General features: G+C 42.4%; 1 protein-coding gene across 1 annotated transcript in view; it reads right to left on the bottom strand.

The window, feature by feature from the left end:
- The window catches only part of LOC104093489 (uncharacterized), a 102,587-nt gene that overhangs the window by 63,145 nt on the left and 14,829 nt on the right, over window positions 1-24,613 (bottom strand). The window contains exons 10-17 of the mRNA XM_070182474.1: window positions 16,842-16,937; window positions 16,644-16,715; window positions 14,250-14,387; window positions 11,600-11,753; window positions 10,914-11,281; window positions 10,093-10,556; window positions 9,636-9,977; window positions 5,927-6,148 (exon numbers count right to left, since the gene is read on the bottom strand). Of these exons, the coding sequence (XP_070038575.1) occupies window positions 5,927-6,148; window positions 9,636-9,977; window positions 10,093-10,556; window positions 10,914-11,281; window positions 11,600-11,753; window positions 14,250-14,387; window positions 16,644-16,715; window positions 16,842-16,937 (1,856 nt within the window). The remainder of the gene's footprint in view (window positions 1-5,926; window positions 6,149-9,635; window positions 9,978-10,092; window positions 10,557-10,913; window positions 11,282-11,599; window positions 11,754-14,249; window positions 14,388-16,643; window positions 16,716-16,841; window positions 16,938-24,613) is intronic.

The following is a 24,613-nucleotide window of genomic DNA, read 5'->3' as shown; positions in this document are numbered from 1 at the left end:
GAATCGACTGAGGATGAATTGGTAGAAAAACCAATCATTAAAATGGAGATGGAGGAAACTGCAAAGCCAAAGGAAATCTCCTCGAGAGAAAACTCAACATTCTTATGGCAAAAACAATGGGATAGGAACACTAAATTCTTTCAGAAGATGGCCAGGCCCACAGGAGATACAACCACGTAGAGAAAATAGAAGTAAACAGCACAATGAAGGAGGAATCAAAAGAGATGAAGAAAGAAATGTTAGAATTTATGAAAAACTCTACACCTAGACTAAATATTGGACCTCCATCACTCAACATGGGAGATGCCACAAAGATCAGTGAGAAAGACAACTGATTATAGAGAGGGGAAGGGGCGAGGGAACTAGATGAATCTGAGAAAGTGAAACTGGGGGAGGTTAAGAGTGAAATAGTCGAGCTAGCAATAGCTCAGGAGACTAGTTAGCGACAAAAATCAAGGGGGCTCTGGTTAAAGGAGGGGGATTCGAATACTAAGTTTTTCCACAGAGTTGCGATTGCAAATCGAAGGAGAAACTTCACAGAGTCCTTAGTTATAGATGGGGTGAGGATCGAGGGAGAAGAGGAGGTAAAAGGGGTGATAGTGGGGTTTTATGAGAACTTATACAAAGAGGAAGTTAGTTGGAGGCTTACTTTGGGGGGAATAGATTTCAACCACATAGGGGAGGGAGACAATGAGTGGCTAGAAAGAGCTTTCGAGGAGGAGGAGGTGCACGATGCTGTGTCGAGCTGTGATGGTGATAAGGCCCCTGAGCCTGATGGTTTCTCCTTGGCCTTCTTCCAGCTCTGTTGGGACACTGTTAAGGGGGAGTTGATGGAAGCCATCGAATACTTCCACGTGAATGGTGCTTTCGAGAGAAGCATCAATGTTTCTTTTATTACCATTGTGCCTAAGAAAGAAGGCGCATCTTGTATCAGAGACTATAGGCCTATCAGTCTAGTGGGGAGCATTTACAAGATTATTTCTAAAGTGCTCTCCAACAGACTAAAGAAGGTTCTTGACGTGTCTGTTTCGTCCTCCCGGAATGCGTTTGTGGAAGGTAGGCAGCAAATGAACTTGTAGACTCCATAAGGAAAAATAGAAAATCCGGATTACTGTGCAAGTTGGACCTTGAGAAGGCTTTCGATCATGTCAATTGGGAGTTCCTGGACTTCATTATGAAACGGATGGGATTTGGGGAAAGATGGAGGGGATGGATCAAGTTTTGCATTTCATCAGTCAGATTCTCTGTCCTGGTTAATGGTAGCCCGTGTGGTTTCTTTGGCAGCTCCAGGGGGCTCAGGCAAGGTGACCCCCTATCCCCATGCTATTCATTTTAGTGATGGATGCTCTGAGTAAAATGATGGATCGTGCGGCGAGTGGAGGCTTCTTGAGAGGTTTCTCAGCTCCGATCGGGGTGCTCAGTGCCCGAAGGGTCTCTCATTTGCTTTTGGCGGATGACACCCTAGTTTTCTGTGATGCCGATATGGATCAGTTGACCTGCCTGAAGCAAGTACTGCAGTGGTTTCAGATAATATAAGGACTCAAAATCAACCTCTGCAAGTGTGAGATTTTCTCGGTGGGTGAAGTTGTTAACATTGATGCTTTGTCGCATGTTCTCGGATGCAAGATGGGCCATCTCCCCACTACTTACCTGGGTCTACCGTTGGGTGCTTTGAAAAAGGATACTACTGTTTGGAACACAGTCATTGAAAGGGTTGAAAAACAATTAGCAGGCTGACAGAAACGGTATTTGTCAAAAGGCGGTAAGGAAGTGCTTATTAAAAGCACTTTGTCAAGTATCCCTACCTATTACTTATCCCTGTTGCAAGCATTTGTGAGCATCACAGAAAAACTGGAGCGACTTCAAAGGAATTTTCTCTGGGATGCGGCAGATGGAACTAGAAAGTTTCATCTAGTGAATTGGCAGACAGTCACTTCCCCAAAGAAGTGGGGTGGACTTGGAGTAAAAGATCTCAGGCTATTCAACAGAGCTTTGCTGGGGAAGTAGCTGTGGAGATTCGGGGTAGAAGAGCATGCTCTATGGAGGGAGGTCATAGCAGAAAAGTATGACTCCACGGGAGGGGGTTGGAGGACCAAGGCAATCACAACACCGTTCGTGTGTGGCATGTGGAGGAACATCATGAAGAACTGGGAAGCTTTCTATGGCAGCATCACTTACAAGGTGGGAGATGGAAGGAGAATCAGCTTTTGGAATCACAAGTGGTGTGGAGAGGCTACTCTGAGGGTCTCTTTCCCACAAGTCTACAGAGCTTCAAACCAGAAGGAATTGATGGTCCAACAAATACGCAAGGAGCATGAAGGGGGGATAGTATGGGACCTCTCTTTTAGAAGGAACATGCAAGATTGGGAGATTGCGGAGCTCCAAAACTTATTGGCACTACTATACGGGCAAGATATGCCCCATCCATCTTATGACTCTTGGAGATGGGGGTTGCGTGATGATGGCTTGTTCACCGTAAAGTCCTTCTACCAGAGTATGTTGGTTAGACAGGAGGCTACTTTCCCATACTCATCGATCTGGATTCCTAAGGCGCCCACGAAGGTGTGCTTCTTCGCGTGGCTAGCAGCGAGGGGAGTGATCTTGACATCTAAAAATCTGCGAAAGAGAGGAATTACACATGTTAGTTGGTGCTACATGTGTAAAAGCTCAAGGGAAGAAGTTGATCATCTTATGCTGCATTGCCCTGTGTCCTGGGGTCTATGGAGGGCAATCCTGAATCTTTTTGGTGTTCAATGGGTGATGCCAAACACTATAAAGGAAATGCTATATAGTTGGGCCGGTTTCTGTAGAAGAAGCAAACAAAAAGCGTGGAAGTTCGCCCCTTTAGCTCTCATGTGGTTAGTCTGGGGAGAGAGAAATAGGAGAGTTTTTGAGGGGATTGAGTCTTCGTTTTCACATCTTAAGAATAGTCTTTTATCTCTGATCGCTTTTTGGTGCACACATGTACCCCTACTAGTGTAGAAGATTGGGCGTCATTTGTAGGGAATCATGTTTTAATGTAAATTCTCTACTTTTTGTATACTTCTTGTATGTGGGAGTTTTTTCTCCCTCTTGATTAATACAATTTACCTTATCAAAAAAAAATGGGAGTTGGAGTGGGAAAAATATGAGTCTAAATTTACATTCGTGATCACCAGAAGTAGGTAGGTTGTATCTCAGAGCACTTTGAGCCAGAATCGATATGGGTCAGGTTACTGGACATGCCACTACATCTACGATCTGATAGGGTTTTCAAAGTAAGGGAATAGTGTAGCGGGTGCTCGGACAGAGGAGAAACCTAGGAAAACCACCTCTGCTGGGCTAGGGGACTATCAGATCGTATTACGAGATCAGACATGGTGGATTCGAGGGAACTAGAGTTTATATCACCATTGGATAGAGAGCACCATAATAGTTTGTTGGAAAATGGGAGCTCATCAATCTAATGTTGTCCCCCGAGATAATGAAGATGATGAACCATGTTTCGAGACCACCACAGTTCAATAGACACACCATTGGGTACTAGAAATCATGTGAATGGGCAAGTGTGGGATTCGAATTTTGAATTCAATCCCCATACAAGATGCGAGACACGTGCTCCATTCCGAAATAAAAGGGCACCAGGCCCTCAACAAGAAAAGCTTTCCATTATTAATAAGCTCAATCCTTTTGGGCCTCTATTAACAGAACCAGCAACGGCCGAACCTTCAACCCAACAAGCTATGGAGCAGAAATCACGAGTTGACTTGGGAGCAGGTACTGCAGTGGTTTCAGATAGTATCAGGACTCAAAATCAACCTCGGCAAGTGTGAGATTTTCTCGGTGGGTGAGGTTGCTAACATTAATGCTTTGTCTCATGTTCTCGGATGCAAGATGGGCCCTCTCCCCACTACCTACCTGGGTCTACCATAGGGTGCTTTGCAAAAGGATACTACTGTTTGGAACACAGTCATTGAAAGGGTTGAAAAACGATTAGCAGGCTGGCAGAAACGGTATTTGTCAAAAGGCGATAAGGAAGTGCTTATTAAAAGCACTTTGTCAAGTATCCCTACCTATTACTTATCCCTGTTTCAAGCATTTGTGAGCATCACAGAAAAACTGGAGCGACTTCAAAGGAATTTTCTCTGGGATGCGGCAGATGGAACTAGAAAGTTTCATCTAGTGAATTGGCAGACAGTCACTTCCCCAAAGAAGTGGGGTGGACTTGGAGTAAAAGATCTCAGGGTATTCAACAGAGCTTTGCTGGGGAAGTAGCTGTGGAGATTCGGGGTAGAAGAGCATGCTCTATGGAGGGAGGTCATAGCAGAAAGTACGATTCCACGGGAGGGGGTTGGAGGACCAAGGCAATCACAGCACCGTTCGGATGTGGCATGTGGAGGAACATCATGAAGAACTGGGAAGCTTTCTATGGCAACATCACTTACAAGGTGGGAGATGGAAGGAGAATCAGCTTTTGGAATCACACGTGTGGAGAGGCTACTCTGAGGGTCTCTTTCCCCCACGTCTTTAGAGTTTCAAACCAGAAGGAATTGATGGTCCAACAAATTCGCAAGGAGCATGAAGGGGGATAGTATGGGACCTCTCTTTTAGAAGGAACATGCAAGATTGGGAGATTGCGGAGCTCCAAAATTTGTTGGTAGTGCTATATGGGCAAGATATTCCCCATCCATCTTATGATTCTTGGAGATGAGGGTTGCGTGATGATGGCGTGTTCGCCGTAAAGTCCTACCAGAGTATGTTGGTGAGACAGGAGGCTACTTTCCCATACTCATCGATCTGGATTCCTAAGGCGCCCACGAAGGTGTGCTTCTTTGCATGGCTAGCAGCGAGGGGAGTGATCTTGGCATCTGAAAATCTGCGAAAGAGAGGAATTACACATGTTAGTTGGTGCTACATGTGTAAAAGCTCAGGGGAAGAAGTTGACCATCTTATGCTGCATTGCCCCGTGTCCTGGGGTTTATGGAGGGCAATCCTGAATTTTTTTGGTGTTCAATGGGTGATGCCAAACACTGTAAAGGAAATGCTATATAGCTGGGCCGGTTTCCGTAGAAGAAGCAAGCAAAAGGCGTGGAAGTTCGCCCTGTTAGCTCTCATGTGGTTAGTCTGGGGAGAGAGAAATAAGAGAGTTTTTGAGGGGATTGAGTCTCCGTTTTCACATCTTAAGAATAGTCTTTTATCTTTGATCGCTTTTTGGTGCACACATGTAGCACCTACTTGTGTAGAAGATTGGGCGTCATTTGTAGAGAATCATGTTCTGATGTAAATTCTCTACTTTTTGTATACTTCTTGTATGCGGGAGCTTTTTTTCTCCCTTTTGATTAATACAATTTACAGGTCTCAATAGAATGATAAATTGGCAGTAAATGAAAAGGTGGATCAAGGATTCAAGGTGAACAGAGGGCAAGAAAATACTTTGACTATTTCACATCTCTTGTATGTTGATGACACCCTCATTTTTTGTGAACCTAAGGTGGGTTAATTAAGTACCTAAGGGTGATCCTAAATGTCTTTGAAGTTGTGCCTGGACTTCATAATGTAAATTGGTCCAAAAGTACTCTAATCCCTTTTAACTTAGTACAAGAATTACAGGGGCTGGCAACAATTCTGGGATGTCAAAGAAACCATTCTTACAGTTTACATTTGGGTTGGGAAGGTTGTAGTTTAGAATCTAGATATATAGAGTCAAAAAAGGGAAATCATTTTCCTTTTCTCCACTTTACTCTCAATCTCTCACTGGTGTATTTCAAAAGTTCAGCAAGTGATAGCTTGGTGAGTACCCTGGGGTCAGCAGGAACATGCAAAACCAACCAATTGTAGCTCCAGTGTTTGCAAGGGTGAGGAGTGATGCATGAACCCACATCCAAATCACTTCCATTTTACACATAATAAAGAACTCAACAGAAGAAAAAGAGACTTATAGACATACTTGAGTGCAAGTCTAGCTGCCAGTTGTTTATCCTTCAAACGCAGACAGTACTGCCAGCTATGGCTCCAATTATGGTTGCCTGAGTAACCTTGAGACTGTCCAGACAATATATTTTCCTCTCCGCGTTCAATTAGTAACTGAAGTAACCGATCTGAGGCTCCAATTTGCAAGAAACGATCAGAAATGGCAAGAGCATCCATCAATTTCCCTTCATCAATCAACCTGTTGACATAAAAAATGTGAAAGGTGAGCCTACACTCTTCCAGGTAGCCACTGTTAAGATGCATAAAACTTACACTATATATCGTTTTCAATAATGAAAGAGAAAATAGTAACCATGAATTGCAACAACTGCAGTGTGAATATAGCCCTTACGGGAAGGAATTATAGACAGAGACTGCAGAAAAGGATGAACAGAGAACAAGGAAATAAGATACAAGATAGAGAAATTTGCAAAAAGAACAAATCAACTTAAACCAAAGAGGTTTTGTGAACTAGAACACCCGCTAAGGGATGCAGTTCCCTATGCATTATTGAAGGTGAGTTAATGAAACCAAAATACAGTTGTTAGGAAGAGGAAGGTGGTTTCAGTGGCTAATATTCATTTCAACTAAAGAACTGCTTAAGCAGGCAGAAATATAACACCATTTAGACAGAAAACCCCCCTTCTTTTTTTAATAAGTAATGTAAGTCTTTCATTAACAGTAAGTGTCACCAACAAGGTACTTGGTCAGCACAACAGTGAGTGTGAAATTCTCCCTCTCAAGTATGCAGGGACTCGAATTCAACAGCATTTTCAGGATCTTCTACATGCTCTCCATACACCAAAGGTACGTATTCTCCAAGTATTTAAGTTATGCAAAAGATAAGGATAAAGTTCTATCCTCAAAACATATATGGTTATTTCACTCCAAAAATGTGCAAAAAGTACAGAGTAATGACATTGCATAGCTTTCTCTGACTCTTCTTCACCTCTGTCCCTACCAGCTGCTTACACTATCCACCAACTTCCCAGGCATCATCTAATAATTCCAAATAAGTTCAACAACATAAACAATATCTACTACTCCCTCCGTTTCAATTTATATCAACCTATTTCCTTTTTAGTCCGTGCCAAAAAGGACCCCTTTCCATATTTGGAAACGATTTACCTTTATGCAATAATTTATAGCCACACAAAATATATGTGCCTCATTCTACACTACAAGTTCAAAAGTCTTCACTTTTTTCTTAAACTCCGTGTCCAATCAAATAGGTTCACATAAATCGAAACGGATGGAGTATATGTATTTACATTGCAGGAGTAGGTGCTTCACTGATTTAGTGTTATTTTTGCTGTGAATGGGTGCACTACTCAGCTGAACCCTTTCCTCGGCAAGTGGTCATGTGTTAGACATGCTTCATGTCAAAAACCCACACAAAACCACCCACTTCCTTTTCTTTTCTTCTTTGTTTTTTTTTTGGGGGGGGGGGGGGAGCAGTGATCACCCAAATCGTGTTCCATAGTCAATGGGCCACCGTCCCAGTATACCTTCTAGCAACCAATCACAACATGCTTTTACTGAGAAGTTTCCATCGATTTCAAACACACCTACAAGGTAATCGTGTTGGTCTTCCTTGAGCAAAAACCTTCAAGTTTACCAATCAGCTCACTGACATTTCTAGTAAATTTCTTCTAAATTGCATGTTCCAGCATCCATCATTAAGGCAGTCAGCCAAAGTGCAAAATTTGACAGTGACCAGATTATACAGATTAGGAAACTCCAACATACCATTTTCCAGCCACCTATCCTGCCAAATTCTAATCCTCTACCATTCCCCACATTTAGTTTTATTACTTCAGTAAACACTACCATGGGTTCCTTATTTGTTTTCTGCAGTTGCACCACCAAATCTATCATCAAGCTGAGAGCTTCCATCACCCATAGAAATAGGAAAGAAGAAAGAGGATCCCCTTGTCTCAACTCCTTTTGCAGGAAAAGAAACCTGTTGGTGCTCAACTAATAAGTATTGAAAATCTGGTAGGAGACAACAGATTTAATCCATTCATCCACTTACAACCAAATCCCAACAGTTTCAGCATCTTAAGAAGAAAAAACCAATTCACAATTTCATATGCTTTTACCAAATCCAGTTTACAAAGGATACCTTCTTCCACTTTTCTCAATGGAGGGCATTCTTAGCAGTTAGTGTTGTATCCATGATTTGCTTCTGCCAGGTAGATGCATTTTGATTCCCAATAATCAACCGCATCACTTTCTTCATCTTTTTCTGTTAGAACTTTAGATATGATCTTGTACATGCTTCCCAGAAGACTGATTGGTTTGAAATCTTTCAGTTCAACCGCTTATATCTTCATTGGTTAGTAAGACAATGAATGTAGTACTTTAACTTTTCGCAAGTGTGCCTTTCTGACAAAAGTGCCTAACAGGTTAACAAACACCCACAATGTCATTCTTCAAGGATTTCCAACATCATGTCACGGTAAATCCACGATAGGTGGGGCCTTATCACCAGCACTGCTCATTCTGACTGCACCAACTTAGATAACTTGAACGCGCTTTAGAACTGTTGTCTCAACTAGAAAAGGTTCACTTGCGCTAAATATACAAACAAACAAAGATTTCCAAGAAAGCATAATACATAATCTCCCGTATCTCCAACATTGACAATCTCCCGTTGTCTTCAATCTAGAGGTATGTGCATAACTTATGCTTCACCACAAGGAGATTTGTCTTTATGCTATATTAAGAAATAAGTTTCACGTATCTCCTACAAACAGCCTAGAGAAGGATCATTCATGGTTAGCAGCTAGAGGAGCAACATTTCCAGCAAAGAACCTGACGGAAAGGATGATCATTTATGTCAGTTGGTGCTACATTTGCATATGTACGGGAGAAGAAGTGAATCATCTCTTATTGCATTGTAAAGTAACAGCACGCTTGTGGTGGGTGGTAAGGAATGGAGGTTGGAGTACATTGGCTGATGCCAAGCATTGTCAAGGAGGCATAGCCACATAGCATATACGAGAAGGAAGAGAAGATCCATCGCATAGGATATTCCCCCTTTAGCTCTTACGTGGGTAATATGACAACAACAGCAACAACAACCCAGTGGAATCCCACAAGTGGGGTTTGGGGAAAGAGAGAAATAGGAGAGCATTTGAATGGTGTTGGAAAGACTTCGTACATTTGAGAAGTAGCCTTAGATGATTAAGCCACTTTAAATATTTTTATACAAGTTCTCTACTTTTCGTATACTTCTTATACAGGGATTTCCCCACACGTTCATGAGATTATTTACCTCATCGAAAAAACAAATAGCCTATAGAAGATTCGTACATGAGATCTATTATTTCCTCTACTAGCAAAATTCTCAAGGATCTTCTTGCTCCTTAGCCCAGAAGATATTAGAAGTTCATATTTTAATGTTCTATATATACACTTTCTGCTGCAAATGATCATTGTTTTCCAGACCTGTACCCAATCCCTAAGGTTCAGCCACTGTTATGCTGGCTCATGGGGGATGAGACCAAGTTTCAGCTTCCCAAACACGATACGTATGCTAATTTCTTCATGATTATTGTCCAGTGCAAGCGAATCCCACAAGACAAGCAGGTTAGATCAGCAAAAACACTATGGCTGACACAAGCAAGACCAACTTTATATGAACAACAATCGTCAAAACAAAAATAAAGGAGATGGAGTACCGTTCCACAGCTTTCTCATATGGACCTTCATTCTCGCAATCAAAAGAAAGAAAAACTGTAGTACAATCAGAACTTTCGGATTTTAGAGAATCGTGCCAAGGATCAGAAGATCCTCCCACTTCTTTCTTGATCTCCTGGGCATTTATTGATATATTATTACTACCAGCAAGTTCATCAACTTCAGATTCAGCATCACTATCATGATCACGAAATCGCTTCATGGCAGTTTTGCATTCAGGTACATCTTTGCCATCCCTCGTTGTGTGATCAGCCATTATCGCAAATTCTGAGACTCGATGAAGATTGGTCTGCATCTGTATCCAGCGATTCAGGGTAGGGAACCTGCTCAGGAAGTCATGACAAGAAACTGACCAAAAAGATAAAAGAAAAAAAGTATCCGCATATGTCACATGTATTAGTGATCCATTTTACAAACTCAATTTAGTATGTTACAAACCTCTCAGATTGGTCAAGTGCGAACTCAAAGAATAACCTATCAGCATCAGGAGTTTGTAACGAGCAACTTTTCAGAGATCTAGATACAGTAGTATCCCTGCCACGATAAAGTATAGAACTTCCAAAGACACATGCTAATACAGCTCTAACTGGGGATAATTTGATGAGATGCTTCACTATATCCAATTGGAGAGGATAAAGAGGTAATTCAACATCCCCTGAGGAAGGGGTGAAAGACCCAGGCTTGGCCTCTCTGCATGAAGGGGATATTACTCTATTTTCAGAGTAATTCTCAGTGTGTGTAGGAATTACTGGGATGCAAGCCCAACCATGACCATATCTTGGAGGATAAACTGGAGGCACACAAGCAGAAATCACTTCATGAACAAAATCAGCATTCATAATTTCTGCTGCCTTTTCAGCTGCATCGGTACTGCCTTGCTCAAACACTAGACGAGTTAAAAGCTGCGAGCAAAGTGATGAACAGAAAAGTGAGCAAATTAAGACCAAACAGAAATAAGAATAATATCATCTTAGCAATATATTTTGTGAGAGCAAGAAAGCTCTAATGAAATATTTTAGACCAAGCATGTTGCTTCCCCTGTCTTTAACTTTATCCTCTCTCAATCTGCTATCTTCTTTGCAAGAGGAGCGGTATTGCTTAGCTAAATACCATAAATGTTACCTCTAAAGAATGTGAGATCCTAATAAAATTCAAATCCAGGGTTCTACAACAAAACTTGTTACTAGACTTTCACGTTACTTTTGCCGGTTCACACAGTTCCCCGCAATGGTAATAAAAGATGGAAAAAGAAAGCTTACGTCTTTAGGCCATTCATACACTAGTGAGAAGTAGTTGAAGTCATGAGTGGTATCAGTCCCATCAACAATGTCCCCAATGGCAGCAAGGTAGAGAACAAATTGTGATAGAAATGTGGTCATTCTGGAGCTGAACGTCCCGAATAATCTTTTTCCAGTTTCCTTGACATCATATCCACCAGAAGGTATATTGTTGTCACCAGATGCTGAAGTTATCAGAAGCTGCTTCAAGGTTTTCAACCCAAGCCCAATAACACCATTTCTGCTGTACAGTAACAATCCTTTCCTGTCAGAACGTGAGCCATCCTCCTTAACCTGTTCCCTCTCTGTTTCTTCATCGGCTAAAGCTCTTGCCAAATTGTGGAGCTTACCTAAATTTTTCCAAAGCACCAAAAATTCATATGCATGGCTTTTGAGAGAGTAAGTACACACATACAGGAAAATCCATAGGGATCTAGCTAAACATTCGAGAATAAAAACATAATTGAAACATGCAATTACATCAAAAAAGTAGAAGCAATAAAGAGGGAGAGATAGAGACGAAACGCACACGGAGAGGAGGAAGAAAATGAAGGGAGAGAAACAATAAGATAGCCTCACCACTTATTCTATTTAATTCTCCAACCCACAAAACTTGCAACTACCAACAATAGATGTCATAAAGAGATGATAAAGAAGCAAAAACTAACCGCTAAGAAACTGTCTCTTCCCCATATGAGCATCTTCAATCATTTGATGCAGCATGGCTAGTGCACGCTCCTTATGGCCTTGCCGGTGAAAATCCTTTGAGGATAAAAGGATCATTTCTCCGGTTAAAATGTCTTGAAGAGCTGGAGGCTTATCCTGAAATTGTCAGACAGGTTTTCCAATTATTAACTCGATATTAGTATTCTAAAGCACGGGCAAGGGGACTACCATGGACCAAACCAGAGATGCTACATCAAGCATTCTGATGATATTTTTTTATTCCGGACGTAGCACAAATTTGATAAAAGTTGTGTATAAGGAAGAGAAATAATTAGTAGCATAAAAAAATGAGGAAGGCAACAGAGAGGCGGAGACAAGGTGTCCTCGGGTTACAAGAAAAGTAAAGTAACTATAAAATGAATCTCGGCGGATCTCTTTAAAAATGGTTAAAGCTATTACTAGAATAATCCTACAATGATGCAACATATAGAATCACGAAAACTAGTGTCCAAAACTTATGCTGGAGCAATTCTCTTTCCTCAAAAAGCAAATGCACTACACAATTCGAGCTTTGCGCACTTTCAAGTGTATTCCTTCTTTAATGCTATCAAGACACTTGTGAGAAAAGAGCAAAAATTGATGTTGGCAAATCTGAAAGAGCCTTAGCGCATCTTTCATTTGTTGTCACTAAAGTAGGCAAGAGTTGTGAATATCAAAGACTTTACCTATAAGGTCCTTTAAAATTTAAAAATTAGATGACATGATGTCAATGTCTCAGAACACTTTTGTGGAAGGCGGAAATATTAGGTGCAGGCACTGGTTGCGAACAAGTTAGTTGCATCCAGGATAAGGGGTGGAAATGGGATCTATAATGCAAATTAGACCTGGAAAAGGTCTACAACCTGTTAACTGTGGCTTTCCGGACACTTTTTTTTTAGAATGTGCGTTCCAGACACTTTACTGGAGAGAATAGGGTAAGGAGAAAAGTGGAATCTGTATTTGTATATCTACAATGAAGTTTTCAATTGAGGTCAGTGGAAATTCCACAGGTTTCTTCGAGAGAACAACGGTCCTATGACAAGGCGATCCTCCATCACCCATGTTGCTCATTTGTGTCAGAGAAGCACTAAGCAAATGATGGAGCAGCATGGGAAGATATTTGAGTGGATTCACAGCAAGGAGAGAAAGACAAGATAGTGGTGTCCCATTTGCAAGATAGTTTACAGGTGTCTCATTTTTTACTCGTTTTCTCTTTGTGGATGATACACCTGTGTTGTAATGATGCACAGACGAACCAGCTTCACCATCTAAGGAACAAATTGTTAAGGTTTCACGCGGTTTCAAGATTGAGGACAAATCTAAGAAATTAAAGATAATTCTAATGGAAAAGAAAATCATTAGGCAAAGGCTCTTAACTGTAAGGTTGGCTCTCTTCCAGTAATTTAATGGGGTTTTCCATTTGGGTGCAACAAACAAGGGCAGTACAATATGAAACCTGGTAGTTGCGAAGTTTTAAAAGAGGCTTGCTGGATGATAAAAGAGAGATTTATCAAAGATACGAAAAGGATACTGATGAAGAGCATGTCGTCTGCATTCTAGCATACTACATGTCACTACTACACATATCAGCGACAATGGCACAAAGATTGGAGAAGCTACAAATACGATTGGACAGGTTGGACGTGAAAAAGTACCTTCTTGTTAATCACTTACATCAATGAAGATAGGAGTCTTGCGGTTAGGAATTTAAGAGTTTCCAATAAAGCCTTATTAGGAAAATGGTGACAAAGTTTTGGTGGAAGAGCAAGCACTGTGGAGGCAGACAAAGAGTTAGGGGAACAAACCAGACCATGCAATTATTACGGTGGCGCTAGGGAAGAGTATAATAAAAGGGTGGAAATAATTCTAAAGAAATATGAAACTTAGAGCAGGGAATTGAGCCAAAATCATCTTTTGGAAGCAAAACAATTGGTGCAGTTAGCCCCTTTTGTGGAACTTTTCCGTCCATTTCCAATATCTCAAGCTAGCAGAAAGTTGTAGTTTCCCAGGTTTGCAATGAATAGGGTGGTGAAGTTTATGGGGTCTACTACAACAACAACAAACCTAGTGTAATCCCATCAAGTCGGGCATGGGAGGGTAGAGTATAGGCAAACCTTACCCCTACCTTGTGAAGGTAGAGGAGCTATGTCTGATAGACCCCCCGGCTCAAAGTAAAAGTGAAAAAGAGGCGGACACAACAAGGGCAGCTCGATGCACTAAGCTCCCGCTATGCGCGGGGTTCGGGGAAGGGTTGTATGCGGTCTTACCCTGCATTTCTGCAAGAGGCTGTTTCCACGGCTCGAACCCGTGACCTCCTAGTCACATGACAACAACTTTACCAGTTACGCCAAATCAAAGCACGGAGACAAACATATAGCAAACAGATCTATAAAAAAGTAAAAGAAATCGAGAAAGAAGAAAAATATCAAGTGCTACTCCATACTTAATCTTCATGTGCTGAAAAAACATTTGGCTAAATAAGGGACATTTGGCATTTAATAGAAGGGAAACTTAGCCATACAGCGCACACACCATACTTAAACCAAGATTATAGTTACCAGTACAAGTAAATCAAGGAATCGAGAATTCACCAACTAATGCAACTCCACTCACCTGTTCCAGTTGTTCCTGTAGACGCTTAAGAACGCGCTTGATTACAGATATCATTGCCACTTCACGAATCTGATCCCAGTAGGTTGACCCAATTTTAGGGGAATTACCAGGGTAAATCTCTGACAACATAACTTGAGCCTGCATACCCCAAAGTTCAACTTTAACCATAAATAACATCAATATTGAAGCTATAAACTTCAGCTCAGGAACAGGAATGTGGAAAACATAGGAAAATATATGTTTATTTATTTCAACAGAGGTAGATATCAAAGACAAGCTCGAGATTGATTTATCTCACGCACATCCTGATCTCCCGTTGGGACAGAAGCCTCTTATGCACAATCTTAAAAATCCACATGGTAATAGTTTATTGCATTCTTAGTTTGAAAGGATCACCCAAATAAGGTCTACTGCTATCTAATTTTGATCATATGAGGACTGTGGCTTACACCCATATCGCTCTGCCCTCTCTTACTAATAGCAATCTAGCTCATATATCTTACAATAGTAAGTGGCGATTTGGTAATGCTGGTGCAAGGAAAACCTACTATTGAATGTCAAGAGCTAAAGCAGTTCAAACAATGGGCCATGCCATCCATAAATTACTTTGGTTGTGATTGAAGGTTATAAGATCTCACTTCAAATTTGATTATCCTATGGGACAGAATAGTGATAACAAGGCAACGATTAATATACACAGATTCCAGTCCAACACGATAAGAACAAAGCATGAAGTTGATGAAACTTTATACAGGAGAAATAGGCTGCAGAATTACTTCACAGACCCTTCATCAAAACTAGAGCTTGGTAGCGTCCTAGCTATGAGAGTAGCAAGTTACTTGTTTCATAGTACTCCAGAAAAGCTTGGCACATATGACATTTATATACCAACTTGAGGAGTGCTTAACAAAGTTGCGCGGACTCTTCATTTGTGGTGCTGCACCCGTGTCGACACAACACCGACACTAGTATGGATGTGGGATACGTATCGGATCTGGTCAATCAACATTGGGTTCTTTTACCACAAACTACGGAGAAAGTAGATATTAGAATTGGCATTTTGATTTCTCAAGACAAAAACTACTGTAGATTTCAGTGCCTACCTACAACTTGAGAATAAAAGATTGAATTACACTCTACAAGCTTCAGGTAAGTTTTCCACGTAATATCTCATAATTTAGGAATATTTTTATAGCTCTATTTTTGGATATAGATGAATCTCGCACCCGTATCCATACCTCGACTCGTGCCCCCAATCTTAAAATTTAGATCATGAATTATCCAATCTCTAGATCTGCACCCGTATCGGACACCCGAACCCGAGTGCGCTGAGGTTTTTTCTTTTCTTTTCTTTTTCTTTATAAAAATTTCCATTAAGGGCATTATTATACATTGCACATTGGTGGGATATGAATAAAACTTAGGATACCATACTAATACAGCTCTTCTTCCAGGTTAGTAGCATATCCTCTTCCACTCCTTCTTTCTCTCTCCTTTATTACTCGTGAATATTATTCAGCCTTAAGATTAACTATCAGTAACTAAAAGAAAAGCTGATATCTAGTCATTATCATCAGCAGCACATACCGCTCCTGATCATAAAACTAAAGCCTGATATTTTGGCTTCCCTGAAACGTCCTGTAACAACCAACTTTATGAAATTTTGTTATATGTTCTTCTTATCACATTGTGGTTATCAGCTTTATGAACTTTCAAGTATCACTAGGTACACAACCACTTTTCCTAAATTTTTTGTGGTTGAAAGTGGGGGGTGGTTCACGTAGAAGTTTCTCTGGAAAAAGCTCAAGCTTCGGGATTATTCAGAATCCACGCGAGCCATCTGGAAGTGTTTTTCGTCGCTTTGTGAAGCAAATAGTCATCCAAGAGCCAAAGCTACAACAAAGGTAGGTCTTTCAGATTTAGAAGCTTCAATTTCAAGGAGTAGACCTGTAGCAACTTATGATACATCAACTTCTTCTACATGTGCAGAAGGCTAGCAAAAGGACTCAATTTCCTTACGATCGAACTTTCACCTTGATTCAAGAACTCGTAGAAGCAAAATCTTGTTCTTCTCACATTCATCAATAGAAACAAACAGCATACCATGATCTATTTAAATCAATCACACCCACAATATGCAACTAAACAGTTAAATCCAAATACTTAATGTCAAGACAAAGGATCACCAGACAATATGAGCAATTGGTGAACCGGGTCATGTTCAATGGTCATTAGTTAAGGCACTCCATGATCATATTGTGATTAGAAAGAAGGACAATCCAAATCAAGAAGATATGGCAAATACATAGAAATGATGATAGAACTAGAATAAAAGCAATCATAGAATTGCGATGAATCGTACTATGCAATTCCAAGCACAGTTGTGGCACATACCTGACTTAACAGCTTCCAGGATATGTTTGAAGATTTTGCAGAAGTTGCAGCTATATCAACGCACAGGAGAATCTTCAAAGAAAAGGCAAACATGTCACTCTACAAATTCATCCATGAAAAAACGAGTGGCCATGTTGACATGCATAGAAACATCAAAATGAGGGAAAAGACACCGAGAGGATGAACATGGCGTCTTACAGCTGGTAGAGGACCTAACTGAGCACGTAAAGACGAGAAATCCAGTTCTTGAACCGGGGAAGTCCCATCAGCAGCACGGGAAACAGCATCTTCAACCTGACAAAAGATAATGACAAATATATTTAGAATGTCTACAATCTGAAAGTTGTCTCTGCTACCCATAAAATGAGTTCACTTACTAGACAAGCATCCTCATTCTATAAACACACTAACACCATGCAGCAACATTTATAGGATTATCTAAGAGGAGCAATGCATCAAAGAAAATATTTTTGCACTTTAATAAAAAAGAAAGCGTAACTTCCTGCTTTCTCACGGTTAAATTACGAATGCTTTTTTTGAGTTCCTACTCCAGAGAAACAGTAGAACTCTTCTCGGTGAGAAAGGGGCAGTGAGAAAGAGAGAAACAGTACTAACACCCATAGAAATGGCCAAGCCTCTTCCATCTCTTCTTCTTCCTAAATTCCCACCACACCCATCAAGAGCCGAGCATCCCGCGACCAAACCCCAGTAAATTTCTCCGGCAACCGAGCCCTCACGCGCTCCCACGCGCCACCCACGCGCCTGACTTTCCGGCGAGTTACTGCCACGCGCCGGCGCGTGTGGCCTTTTCAGGCAACTTTTCAAATTTTTTCCTTAGGACAGCCTCTTCGCGAGGCATTTCCGAGCCATCCCGTGCCAGTTTCACCAAATTCCGACGACTTTTTCTTTTTCCGGCCTTTAAACCCCAGTTCCTTTTCTCTTTCAGACAGCAGTACGAGAAAACATTCCTCCTTTCTGTCTCCGACCACTGTGAATACTGTTATTCCAACAATTGAGGTTTTTCCGGCCAGCTTCTCCGGGACAGCCGCATTTAGAATATGTTGGATAGTACAGAGAGAAGCTCTTTTTTCTCTGTAGAATCCAGAAAACTAGAAAACATGTCGTTTATGAAAGCTGTCTCTTGGCCATCCCTAGAACTTGGGGGAAGATGCCATCGAAAACTCGACGTAGGACAGGAGCCGCACTTCGCGCTGTCCGAGGAGCACACTCTCAGACGCAAGGGTTTCTTGGAATCTAGTCTCATTGGGTCTTTCTCCAAATGGGTTGGTTCTCCGGAGGCTGTTAGAAACTAGCAAAGGCATGGAACGTCAAGGATGGGCTGAAAATATCACAATTGGGGGACACTCAATATCTCTTTCGTTTTGTTGACAAGTCTCAAGCTTCGGAAATTCTTGTCAGAGGAAACAGGTGGTTCGATGGGAACTTTTTAAATCTAGACAGATGGGTGGAGCATGATGGGTGTCTTGACCCTCGCTTCGCTGGCGACACTTTGGTGGTCAACATAGTGGGTCTCCCGGTGCATCTTTGGTGTCTTGACCTATTCAAGAAGATAGGGGAAATCTGTGGGGGCTTTATTGATGTCACTTGTAGTTTACACGATCTCTCGCGAGTGAGGATTGTGGTGAGTAAAGGGGGCAGAATCCCTGTCTCCACTGTGGTGGAGGATGGCTACTTGAGTTATAGGGTTTGGTTGAGCCCTGAATTTCGCCCTATCTTTATGCCTGTGATAGCGACGGAAGAAAAAGGAAGGTCAAACAGAAGAAAAGGGAGGGGAAATCAGTCTCTGAAGGGAGGGGAGGGTTCACCGGATCACTGGATTAAGCCGAAATCAGACATTAGATCTAGAAGAGATGGGAGGTTTGAAATTGGGGGAGGAAGACAAAATTATAACAGGAAAAGACGTGAATGGGTCAGTGATGCGGGATGGAAAGGCAAAATGGGACGGTCCCCATCTACCTATCATAGGGCCGGACATGTTTTCAACAAGTATAGGCCTGGGCCTCCTCACATGGGCTCAGCAACTTTCCCCAATTCCATTAGTATTGATCCTAAGGGGCCCAACTTATTTCAAGCTGCGCATGATAAGGCTCCTAAGTATATGGGAACATTGGTTCCTCCTTCCTCTGGCCATGGTGCTTCACACAGTGACACTCCTTCACCGAGCCCTAGTGACATGTGCCCCTCTACGATGGCTGCCACTGCGGGGGCAGAACCGGCAAAGGATGGTGATGTTAATCCACGACCCCCTACCTCTGTCGGGTCCGGTTCCATCAACCACTCAATTGCTCCTGGGCTTAGTTGTGTTGAGGACACACTCAAAGTTTCTTCTTTTTCTGGGGAGATTGGTGAGCATGTCCCAATTGATGTTAGTGCCGGACCAGTATCTTCAGTTAATATGCCACCAAGGGTTCCATTCTCTCCTCCGCCACGCTACCCTACTGATGGTTCTGGACATTCTTATAGCAGCAGGGTGTTATTTTCAGAGGTTGTTGACCCCCCAGGAAATGGTGAGACCCTTTCGAAGGTTAAAACTCCTAGTGCTAGCAATGCTATGGTCTTGTATTCCTCTGGTAGTAGCAAGGAAACGGCACATGCAGAAGAAGCCTGTCCAATTTCGTCAAGGACCGGAGGAGGGGATATGTCCTTTTGGATGGAGGACAAACTCTTAAACTTTGGGAAGTTTCTAGGTGTATCTGTTTCAGGGAAGGAAGATAGGGTGTTAGAACTGTTGAGGGAGATTGAGCAACAATCTCTTTACGATGGTGCAGGGAGGGAGTTGGGTAAATTTGTTAAGAAAAATAACTTAGGGGATGTAGTGGTGTATTAGAGAAGGGGGCGTGTGTGTGACAAAGAGAAAGGGACCTCGGCTAGGGGAGGTGGGGAAATGGGGGCTATTGTCGCTTATGGAAGTTAAGATCCTTTCATGGAATGTGAGGGGGATGAATGACCCAAACAAAAGGGCCATCATCAAAGTGGGAGTTAGGGAGTGGGGTGCCAACCTAGTTTGTTTTCAGGAGACCAAAATGGAAGTTTTCTCGGATGCGATCGTGAGAAGTGTCTGGGGAGGTAGTTGGATGAAATATGACTGGGTTCCAGCAGCGGCAAGTGCGGGGGGCATCCTACTTATGTGGGATGACAGAAGCTTGGAGGTAAAGGAGATTAGGAAGGGAGCTTTCTCTTTGGCAGCTCTCGTCAAAGATAGAGTGAGTGGGGTGGAGTGGGGATTTGGGGGAGTGTATGGGCCGGTAGGGGAAGGGTCCAAGGTGTCTTTCTGGGAGGAACTGGCCAATATTTTGGGGGAATGGGACATTCCATGGGTTCTAGGGGGAGACTTTAACACTATTAGATTCCCGGAGGAGAGATTAGGGTGTAGTGTGTTTTCGAGGGCCATGGAGGAGTTTTCTGATTTCATCAATGATCACCTTCTCATTGACCTTCCTCTGTCAGGGGAAAGGTTTACTTGGGCCAGGACATAGGATTCCAACTCAAGGTCTAGAATTGATAGATTCCTGACATCTCCCTCATGGGATGAGCTGGTGCCGAATGCGCTGCAGATTCCTTTACCTAGGTTGACTTCAGATCATTTGCCTATTTTGTTAGATGGATGCAGAGGGAGAGGGGTGCGTGCTCCCTTCCGATTCGAAAACATGTGGTTGAAGGTGCCAGGTTTCAGTGACAAGGTGAAAGAATGGTGGACAAGCTATGGGGTATCAGGGACACCTTCATACCGCCTTTCGAAGAAACTCAAATTGCTCAAGGGAGATATTATTAGGTGACATAAGGAGGTTTTTGGGAGAGTAGAGGTTAAAATGAGGGAGCTTATGCATGAATTGGGAGATTTAGAAAGAGGGGAAGGAGCGGGGGAGTTAGACGAATCTGAGAAAGAGCGATTGGGGGAGGTTAAGAGGGAAATAGTCGAGTTAGCAATAGCTCAGGAGACTAGTTGGCGGCAAAAATCGAGGGCGCTCTGGCTAAAGGAGGGGGATTCGAATTCCAAGTTTTTTCATAGGGTGGCGGTCGCAAATCGAAGGAGAAACTTCATAGAGTCCTTAGTTGTGGATGGGGTGAGGATTGAGGGAGAGGAGGAAGTAAAAGGGGCGATAGTGGGGTTTTATGAGAACTTATATAAAGAAGAAGTTAGTTGGAGGCCGACTTTGGGGGGAATAGAGTTCAACCATATAGGGGAGGGAGACAACGAGTGGCTAGAAAGGACTTTCGAGGAGAAGGAGGTGCACGAGGCTGTGTCGTCTTGTGCTGGTGATAAGGCCCCCGGGCCTGATGGTTTCTCCTTGGGACACCATCAAGGGGGAGTTGATGGAAGCCATTGAATACTTCCATGCGAATGTTGTTTTCGAGAGAAGTATCAATGCTTCCTTTATTACTATTGTGCCTAAGAAAGAAGGTGCATCTTGTATCAGAGACTACAGGCCTATTAGTCTCGTGGGGAGCATTTACAAGATTATTTCTAAAGTGCTTTCCAACAGACTCAAGAAGGTTCTTGACATGACTGTTTCGTCCTCCCAGAATGCGTTTGTGGAAGGTAGGCAGATCCTGGATGCTGCCTTGGTGGCAAATGAACTTGTAGGCTCAAGAAGGAAAAATAGAGACCCCGGCTTACTATGCAAGTTAGATCTTGAGAAAGCTTTCGACCATGTCAATTGGGAGTTCTTGGACTTCATTATGATGCGGATGGGGTTTGGGGAAAGATGGAGGGGATGGATAAAGTTCTGCATTTCCTCAGTCAGATTCTCTGTCCTGGTTAATGGTAGCCCGTGTGGTTTCTTTGGCAGCTCCAGGGGTCTCAGGCAAGGTGACCCCCTATCCCCCATGTTATTTATTCTAGTGATGGATGCTCTGAGCAAAATGATGGATCGTGCGGCGGGCGGAGGCTTCTTGAAAGGATTCTCAGCTCCGATTGGGGTGCTCAGTGCCCGAAGAGTCTCAGATTTGCTTTTTGCGGATGACACACTGGTTTTCTGTGATGCCGATATGGATCAGTTGACCTACCTGAAGCAGGTCCTGCAGTGGTTTCAGGTAGTATCAGGACTCAAAATCAACATCGGCAAGTGTGAGATTTTCCCGGCAGGTGAGGTTACTAATTTTGATGCCTTGTTTGGCGTTCTCAGATGCAAGGTGGGCTCCCTCCCCACTACTTACCTGGGCCTCCCTTTGGGCGCTTCATATAAGGATACTACGGTTTGGAATCCAGTGTTCGAGCGGGTTGAAAAAAGATTAGCAGGGTGGCAGAAACGGTATTTGTCAAAAGGAGGTAAGGAAGTGCTTATCAAAAGTACTTTATCGAGTATGCCAACCTATTACTTATCCCTGTTGCAAGCACCGGTAAGCATCACAGAAAAACTGGAGAGACTTCAAAGGAACTTTCTATGGGATGCGGCGGATGGAACTAGAAAGTTTCATCTAGTGAATTGGCAAACAGTCACTTGCTTAAAGAAGTGGGGTGGGCTTGGAGTTAAAGATCTTAGGGTTTTTAACAGAGCTTTAATGGGAAAGTGGCTGTGGAGATTCGGGGTAGAAGAGCATGCTCTATGGAGGGAGGTTATAGTAGAAAAGTATGATTCAACGGGAGGGGGTTGGAGGACCAAGGCGATCACAACACCTTTCGGGTGTGGCATGTGGAGGAGTATCATGAAGAATTGGGAAGCATTCAGTGGCAACATCACTTACAGGGTGGGAGATGGAAGGAGAATCATTTTTGGAATCATAGGTGGTGTGGAGGGGATTCTTTGAGGGTCTCCTACCCCCACGTCTTCAGAGTATCAAACCAGAAGGAACTGATGGTCCAACAGATTCGCAAGGAGCATGAAGGGGGTAGTATGGGACCTCTCATTCAGGAGGAACATGCAAGATTGGGAGATTGCGGAGCTTCAAGTTTTGATGGCACTGCTATACGGGCAAGACATGCTCCAGCCATCCTGCGACTCTTGGAGATGGGGCTTGCGTGGCGATGGTTTGTTCACCGTAAAGTCTTTTTACCAGAGTATGTTGGTGAGAGAGGAGACCACTTTTCCATACTCCTCGATCTGGATTCCTAGGGCGCCCACAAAGGTGTGCTTTTTCGCATGGCTAGCGGCAAGGGGAGTGATCTTGACTGCTGAAAATCTCCGAAAGAGGGGAATTACACTTGTTAGTTGGTGCTACATGTGTAAAAGCTCAGGAGAAGAAGTTGATCACCTTATGTTGCATTGCCCTGTGTCCTCAGCTTTGTGGAGGGCAATCCTTAATCTCTTTGGTGTTCAATGGGTGATGCCAAGCACGGTAAAGGAAATGTTATATAGCTGGGGCGGTTTTCGTAGAAGAAGAAAGCAAAAGGCGTGGAAATTTGCTCCGTTAGCTCTCATGTGGGTAGTATGGGGAGACAGAAATAGGAGAGCTTTTGAGGAGATTGAGTCTCCTTTTTCACATCTTAAGAATAGTCTGTTATCTTTGATCGTTTTTTGGTGCACTCACTTAGCCCCTACTTGTATAGAAGATTGGGCGTCTTTTGTAGAGAATCATGTTCTGATGTAAATTCTCTACGTCTTTGGTATACTTTGTGTACACGGGAGTTCTCTCCCTTTTGATTAATACAATTTACCTTATCAAAAAAAAATAAAAAAGAAAGTGTGCATTGTAGAGAATCCTGTTTAATTAAAATCTATTCATATCAATCAGTATTCACCAAAGTGTTGTTGTAGTTAATATTGCAGCTGATTCTGAAACCATATGAAGCACTAGTCAGGATACTTCTTTCCCATTATCCAAAATGAAAACATAGTCAATCCTTTAAAATCTAAACAACAGGAGCTTACAAGATGTCCATCACAGGAAGAGCGTATCATATCAAGAACCCTAAGCTCACAAAACTGAAGTCCTAAGTGTCTGATCATTATTAAATAATCTAAAAGGAGACCGGTAATAAGTCATGCCACAATTCTGACAAGAACTCTAAGCTCAGAAAGCTAACGTCCAACTTTCTGTTTCTTCTTACACGTCTAACATTAGTTCGATTTCTTCATTCAAAGACAGCAATTATTCACACATATGGAAAATCCAACTAAATGCCAGTTAACAGCAATAATAGCCCCTTCATAGCTAGCCAGGTGAAACAACCTTTCTCGGAACCCCAGGAATCCATACCAAAAGATATTGAAAAGTGTACTCCTCTCAGACCAGAAGCTTAGGACTTGACAGAAAAGACGCCATTATTCCCTGCTCCCCATTTCCATACATCATGGCTAGCCAGCGGAAAACTTTGTTTGTGAAGCTTCTCAATTAAACTATGAAATTCTGTGACCTACCAATCTTGCAAGCTCCTCCGAGACCTCAACTCCCATGGACTTCTTCACCTTGTAGCCATTGTATTTGTTGAACTGACATCTCCTTCTGGCATGAAATCCTGTACATATTTAGAAATGTGATACTCAAATTGTTGTTCCCACACCACCTGTGTGTGTCTCTAAAAACTTATCCTACTCCCATCACCTACCCTGAATGATACATAACCCAAAAAGCCTCATCCCACCCCTTCAAGGTATTCTTCCAAAGCCCGCATCCATGAGGGAGTGTGATATCTTTAGCCCTTCACCCCTATCAAATATCTCATATTTCTCCACAATCACCCCCCTTCAAAGTGCATTCTCATCTATCCGTAATCTCCGTAACCAATTTCCATTAATGCCCTGTTAAAGGCTTTCAAATCTTTGATCCCAAGCCCACCCCAACACTTTCTGAGTTTCTCTTTGATTCTTTCTTATGCAAATCCAGCTAAAGGATATTGAAGAACCAAGAGACTTAATTTTATCATTTCTGGCCCAGATTTAAAGACCCACAAAATCAAAATACAGCAGTCCAAAAACATGAAGACCAGTAGCAAACAGTATCACAGAATTATTGTAAAAGAAAAAACTAGCCACCAACTATATCCAATTTTAGGGACAAACTAGAAAATA

The sequence above is a fragment of the Nicotiana tomentosiformis genome, chromosome 8, assembly GCF_000390325.3.
Source record: "Nicotiana tomentosiformis chromosome 8, ASM39032v3, whole genome shotgun sequence".
In the NCBI taxonomy this organism is placed as follows: Eukaryota; Viridiplantae; Streptophyta; class Magnoliopsida; order Solanales; family Solanaceae; genus Nicotiana; species Nicotiana tomentosiformis.
The sequence above is the reverse complement of the archived record's forward strand: the minus strand, read 5'-3'. Positions and strand labels throughout refer to the sequence as shown.